The sequence below is a fragment of the Octopus bimaculoides genome, chromosome 18 (genome assembly GCF_001194135.2).
Source record: "Octopus bimaculoides isolate UCB-OBI-ISO-001 chromosome 18, ASM119413v2, whole genome shotgun sequence".
In the NCBI taxonomy this organism is placed as follows: Eukaryota; Metazoa; Mollusca; class Cephalopoda; order Octopoda; family Octopodidae; genus Octopus; species Octopus bimaculoides.
In genome coordinates, this window is record NC_068998.1 from 45384465 (window position 1) to 45392041 (window position 7577).

At 34.1% G+C, this 7577-nt stretch overlaps 1 protein-coding gene across 14 annotated transcripts in view; it reads left to right on the forward strand.

The window, feature by feature from the left end:
- LOC106874003 (Kv channel-interacting protein 4) overlaps positions 1-7577 on the forward strand; it is a 479441-nt gene that overhangs the window by 382779 nt on the left and 89085 nt on the right. Inside the window, exon 1 of one of the 14 annotated variants that reach the window (XM_052974225.1) lies at positions 6436-6475. The exons of the other annotated variants lie outside the window; for them this stretch is intronic. Within the exon in view, the coding sequence (XP_052830185.1) occupies positions 6451-6475 (25 nt within the window). The 5' untranslated portion in view covers positions 6436-6450. Of the gene's footprint in view, positions 1-6435; positions 6476-7577 lie in introns of those variants that run through there. 14 annotated transcript variants of the gene reach the window in all.

The window sequence follows — 7577 nt, forward strand, 5'->3', positions numbered from 1 at the left end:
TATATATATATATATATATATATATATATAGAGAGAGAGAGAGAGAGAGAGAGAGAGAGAGAGGGATGTATCTATATTCATTGGTTCTTTGGTTTTCTGTATTGATTAAATTACTGCTGTAAAAATTGTTATATTGCGTTGAGAAATAATTCTATTTATCTAAACAATTTGGTTCTCTGAGATCTTAAAGGAGACATCAAAGTATGTTTAATATCTATGATTTTTTCTCCTTTGCATCAAAGTTCTTTGTGTGTGCCTGGTTTCTTAGTGAAGGAATTGTCTTTGAAAGAGTTGTTGATAACAGTGCCATCATATGGTAGGGGGGTTTAGTCATCTTCTTGGAATACAATATACTGCGTACCTTATAGAAATTATAATAAATTTCTACTTTAGTTTTCTACTAATATCAAATAAGCTATGGTCCAGAGGATTTTAACAATTGAAGTTACTTTATGAACTTAATAAGTACATTGGCATTTAAACATATCAAGTAATGCTGTATGGGATAGAAACCTTTAAAGATTTTGGTTAGAGCCCTTCATCAGAGACAGATATATGTTTTTTTATGGTATGGAATAAATATATTAGGTGTAGGGAGACAGATCATCATGCCAAACCAATTTACTTCACTTTGACTAGACTTACTATCTTCTTATGCAGACCATCACTATTTTTATTGTATCCTACTTTATGCTGAATTGCGTAAGTATATGTCAGCTTTTCTCAGACGATAACAGTCCACAAATTTGGTGCTTACCCCCTAGTTATTACGGATTTTAAATAAATATTAAATTTTATTAGATATTAGTTCACCATAGAGTGGAGGCGCAATGGCCCAGTGGTTAGGGCAGTGGACTCGTGGTCATAGGATCGCGGTTCCGATTCCCAGACCGGGCGTTGTGAGTGTTTATTGAGCGAAAACACCTAAAGCTCCACGAGGCTCCGGCAGGGGATGGTGGTGAACCCTGCTGTACTCTTTCACCACAACTTTCTCTCACTCTTACTTCCTGTTTCTGTTGTGCCTGTAACTCAAAAGGGTCAGCATTGTCACACTTTGCATCACGCTGAATATCCCCGAGAACTACATTAAGGGTACACATGTCTGTGGAGTGCTCAGCCACTTGCACGTTAATTTCATGAGTAGGCTGTTCCGTTGATCGGATCAACAGGAATCCTCGATGCCGTAAGTGACGGAGTGCCAACAACAGTTCACCATAAATATGCCTGTGGGAGAAAGTGAACTCCAAACTTGAAGCTAACAAATCAACTGACAATTTTACAGTATACAATTACATAATTAACGATTACAAACTAGGGTTACTAAGAATTGACTTTTGAAATTCTCATCTTGTTGTGGAAAAGTCTTTTGAACTCTTCTCACAATACTGGTGACAGATGTCACTATACAGTTTTCAATATTTTACATATCACTCTCCTAGTCATATCAATATATGGCTCCAATTTTCTCATGTATTTTCTGTTGACCCAAACAGTTTTAAATATTATAAGTGACATAATAACAATGTGCTCTCCTCCTACTTCCAGCATTGATAGCATTTATCCTACAGACTCAATAGCTTTTCATTCTTATTGTCTTACCTATTTCTTCTTTTGCTAGTTCTGTATGAACACACCATCCAAGATTTCTGATATTAATTTTGTATATTGTCAGAATTTTATGTTAAGATGTTTTGAAATAACCTTTTCAACAGTGACATGTCTCAACTGTGTTTATATGTATATTAAAATCTTCGTCTCCATTTTTAAACCTAGCTAAGGCGCAGTAAATGTTATTTTTATAGTCAGACAGATAACTGTAAAGTAAAATAACCTCAAGAGCCCTTTTACTTCAATTTTGACTTTAAAAGTGTCTTCCACACAATCTGGTAGAAGCCCTTATGGATGAGGATAACAGCTATAGATGTATGTCCATAGACACTATAGCTGGATAATAGCACCTCTATAATTCTCATTGGGTGTATGGTGATGAGGGATAGCTTGCTGGCTGATGAGTTTGAAGTCTCTGTAGATCCAAGTCAAGCTTGAATGTTTTCCCCATTCTTTTGATATACTGAACACACAACCCCAAATATCCATGATCTCTGATAAATTGAAAATATCTGCATAACAGTTAGATCAAAACATGTTTTTTAAAAAAAATGGTATAAAGTGTCATATCCTGTCACTTAGCAAATATTTCAAAAACTGTTGCATTATATTTTTGTGAATATTTTATAAGATTCGTACTAAATAGTTATCAATATTCAGTATTTACGTCCTTCAAATTTATTACTTTTACTTATGGTAATAGTTTTTCATTTTAATTGATCGATGAGTCTGTAGCTTAGAGGGGTTTTTCCAGCTCATTTATGAAAACTGAGTAAAACATGAGGTAACTTTTTAATTACTATACACCAAGCTGTACTGTTATTGGAAAAGATATAAATATCAATTATGATAATCCTTTCTAATATAAGCACAAGGCCTGAAATTCAGGGGAAGGGTATAGTCAGTTACATTGACCCCCAGTGTTTCTTAATTTATCGACCCTGAAAGGATGAAAGGCAAAATTGACCTTTGCAGTATTTGAACTTAGAACATAGGAACAAATGAGTTCAAATATACTGCCAAGGTGGACTTTGCCTTTCATCCTTTCAGATGCAAGAGGTACACTTTCTGCTAAAAAAAAAAAAAACAGAAAATATTGCTTATTGTCAGTACTGATTAAGAAGACCTCTCTAATCAAAAACAAGCAAGTTATGACAAGTTCATCTTATTCCTTCAGAAATATTGTATCTAGGACTACATTATCCAGTTTGGTCTTGCATATTTTTAAGTTAGTGGGGCATAATTTCTGGTAGATTTAGCTACTATTTCTAGTAGGCCAAGTGACAAGAAGAGGGTCCCCTCACTGGTGAATGTATTAGACCAAAGTACTGCAAGTGTTACTGTTATCTCTTAAATGGCTCTGGATATAGAAGAATATTGTACAACTTGGATCATTGAGAGATGAAAACTATTGGATATATGTGGTCTGATCAATAAGTATCCGGATTGTTGCTATAGTAACGAAGCTAAACTGCATAGAGTGAAGCTGCTTGGCATAGATTGACCTTGATCTCTACTGTGCATGAACACTAAGTTTTACCATTCTAGCTTCCTTCTGTTGTTTACAGCAGTGCTTGGAAGGAAGGTGTATAGCGTGTGATTGTCTCATTGATCATGACAGAGAAAGTTGAGTAGAGAATCTACATCAAATATCACCAAAAGCTTGGTGATAAATGCTCAGGGGCCTACCTAAAGTTTTCAAAAAGTTTTCATTGTTCTCAACACAATCAAGGAGATCTTGTGCATCTGAAACCCGAGTAACATTTCAGTCAGCTAAAAGCAGTTTTGGCACAAATTTGTGTCTCATACACAAATCTTCAGGGATAATGAACTGAACTGATCTGCACATCCTCTGATAACTCACGAATGGTGATTCAATGATTTCTCCTCACAGCTGCATGCACATCTGTGATGTTTTTCTCAGTTATGCTGGTTGTGGGTCTCCCAGAACGTTCATCAATATCGACATTTTTTCGACCATCTTGGAAATGTCTGAACCAATCATACACTTGTGTGTGGCTCATATACTCCTCTCCATATACATTTTGCAACGTTGCTTAGGCCACTGAGCAGGTATCAATCACCATGACAACTTTCTGTGTCATGTTCAATGAGACAATCACACTTTACACACCTTCCTTCCAAGCACTGCTCTAAACTGTGGAAGTGAGCTAGAACAGTAAAACTTAGTGCACATGCACAGCAAAGTTCAAGGTCAATCTTTGCCAAGCAGCTTCACTTTGTGTGCTTTAGCTTTGTTACTATGGCAACAGTCCTGATACTTATTGATCAGACCTCATACATTGATTATATTAATTATACTGATAATAATTTATCAGTCATTTAATCTGTTGTATATCACAAACTAACTGCCCACTCATAACTAATTATCTGCACTTGGACAAACCTAACTATACAGTTATCCAAGATCATTGCCCTCTTTGTGTCAAAATTACTGCTCTGAGAATTAGACTTAGAACTATGGAATCTCCATTCTAATTCATAAGTTTATTGACATTCGTTTTACTCTGTACTGACCAAATTGTAACAGTCGATGATTGTGGCAAGCATAACACGAAGGGACAATTCTCAAATGGTTTACTGACACAACGTGTGATAAGCGGTCTCCGATGATATATAAATGATGTTAGATCGTTGTCCTATTAACCAAACAATCAACAGTTCAAAAGCTATCACAAACTCTGTTCTGCCTCTTGACACCTTGAAAAAGATGCACAACCCTAAATAGCACAGTAGTTGTAATTATAGGGAAGGCAATAGAGGTAGTGTGTAATTGCCAGGTGTTTCATTAGAATGCAATGTTAGTCTTAAATATTCTCATAGATTAATGGAAAAAGCATCGAGGAGTCAATCCAGTGTATTTACTTTTGAATTCCTATTTGAAAATGAAGACTTCAATGATACCTCAAAGACCCTATAATAGGTTCCAATACATTAGTTATAAAGAGATAAAATACTTCATATGGAAATGTACTTCTCTACTGAGCGTCTCAGCCAGACGGAGTAGACAATTATTCAAATGGAATTACCATAAACTATTCATGAAAGCTAATATTTTCTTTTAATGATTCAAAAAATGGAAACACCCAATTTTTTTTTATTTTTTATATTTTTTTTTGAAACTGTTAGTTACTTGTATCATTATTATTATTATTATTATTATTATTATGGCGACAAGCTAGCAGAAACATTAGCATGCTGGGTGAAATGCTTAGTAGTATTTCATCTGCCTTTACGTTTTGAGTTCAAATTCCACCGAGGTCGACTTTGCTTTCATCCTTTCAGGGTCAATAAATTAAGTACCAGTGAAACACTATCACCTCCACCAAAATGGCTGACCTTGTTTTTATTATTATTAAGGAAGCAAGTTGGCAGAATCATTACGTTTTGAGTTCAAATTCCACCAAGGTCGACTTTTCCTTTCATCCTTTCAGGATCGATAAATTAAGTACAAGATACACACTGGGCTTGATGTAATTGACTAATCTACTCCCCAACAAAATTTCAGGCCTTGTACTCTTAGTAGAAAGGATTATTATTGAGTGAGAAAGCAGTGCATGCCATCAAAGTGACACTAGGGGTAAAATATACAAAGCTCAGTATACTGATCATGACACTCATTTGATATTTAGGGTACACCAGGTACATGCATCACAACTATATGTGCACGACATGGTGATCTCATATCAAGATAAACAGCACTTGACCTTGCAGGTGGAGCCCAGTTAAATTTTTTTTCAGGTCAAGTAGCCCATCCCACTTAAAAAGTCCCTGTGTAAGGGTTGTTTAAGGATGTGGAATGAAACACCCATGTTTGCAAAGATGAGTTATCCAAACCCCAAAGAATTCCTTTCAACACATGGCTATGATACTCCCCAACTACTTCTGCTCATGGTCAGAGATGCACATATCATCAGCTACTAAGGGGCATGCTCAACTGGTTATGGTCAAACAACTGACAAGCAAATCTCTGTTATTGAGCAGAATATTTGCTGCAGCCCATGTTTTATACCATATTATTATTATTATTATTATTATTATTATTATTATTAAGGTAGTGAGCAGACAGAATCGTTAGTATGCTGGATGAAATGCTTAGTGGTATTTTGCCTGTCACTATGTTCTGAGTTCAAATTCCACCGAGACTGACTTTGCCCTTCAACCTTTCGGGGTTAATAAATTAAGTACCAGTGAAACACTAGGGTCAATGTAGTCAACTAATCCCCTCCCCTAAATTTCAGGCCTTGTGCCTATAGTAAAAATAATAATGATAATGATAATAATAGTCGTCATCATCGTCGCCGTCAGCATCGCCATTATTATTATTATGTTAGCGCAACAGACAAAACATTTAGCAGCAATTTGTCAGTCTATATGTTCTAAGTTCAAATGCTGCCAAGGTTGAGTTTGCTTTTCATCCTTTCAGAGTTGAAAAAATAAGTATCAGTAGAGTATTGAACTCAATATATTTGTTGTTGTTGTTATGAACTAAATTTCTCACCATTCTCCTCAACCTGTTGAAATATTATAATAGGGAATTACATTAAAAAAAAAAGAAAAAAAAAATTGACATTTTATTCAATTAAAACTAATTGAACTACTCAGGAAACAATTTGTTTTCATGCAACTTTTCAAACTAAATAGTAACCTAAAATAAAATTGTACATTTGACACAAATCTTGGAAGATATTGACTCTTATGAGTTAAGTTATAACTAGAAATTCAATACAACATCTATAGAAAGGGTGGCAGTTAATATTACAACACCTGTTACTATCTATTGATTGAAAAACAGCTGTTTGGTTATCTATCCATTGTTGCATGGATGAGATAAGCTGGTGGTCAGGTTTGTCTTAATTAATTTACATTTCTTAATTATTTTTCTGGTTAATTTCTCTCACTAAATTCATTATTTTATTCACTTATCTTTTAACTTATTTTCTAGTAAAATTATCATTCTGTAATGTCTTACAAGAGCAGAGTAAAGAGAGCAAAACACACACATATATATATCAATTAATAAATTAATGTTCACACCTCCTTGACACCAGTGCTTTTATCATACTGAACATTAGAACAGGTAAAATATATACTGAATTTTAACAATTGGTTATTCTACGACAGAGTAGAATCATGGAATATATATATATATAAATTTTCACATGTATATGAGAAAAAGGGAGGGTGTGTGTGTGTATGGATGGTAGAGTTTATAATAGTAGGAGAATCAAAAATGTGTTTATGTAAACATGAGATATAGATATAATCTAACATTGAAAGCGAGAAATAGATTTATGATTTTATATCAGATAACAGTGGTATTAATATCATAGTAAATCTCCAGCACACAGGGATGTCTTGAACACTGCTGTTCCCCATAATTAACTGATAAATATCACTAGTTATATATCCTTGTTTTTCTCTGTGATCTATCATAATTTAATGATAGCCTGATAACTCCTTGCACCTCTGATATATTTATACAAGCATAACGCTTGTAGTTAAGTGAACTGAAAAGACAACTAGGTTACATACAGCTTCTCTATTTAACAGCTGCTAGTCTGTTGATAAGAAACTAGTGTAAATTGTCTATCTAAATCATATAATATCAACTGATATGTATTTTTACTTCATCTACATAAATCTGCATAACACCTTACAGTGCATATAGTCACAATAATATACATATAAACTGTTCTTTCATTCTTTAAGTAGTGTAGTCATTGAACTGTAGCAATGCCTGGACATAGTACTTATTGCTGATATTTATTTTGTTAACCTGTATTTGTCGATGTAATGATACACAACATAAACGCTAACATGCACACAAGTATATGTATATATCTGTGAGTGTGTGTGCATATATATATATATATATATATATATATATATGCATATACACACATGTATACATACACATATATACATACATATGTACATATATATAT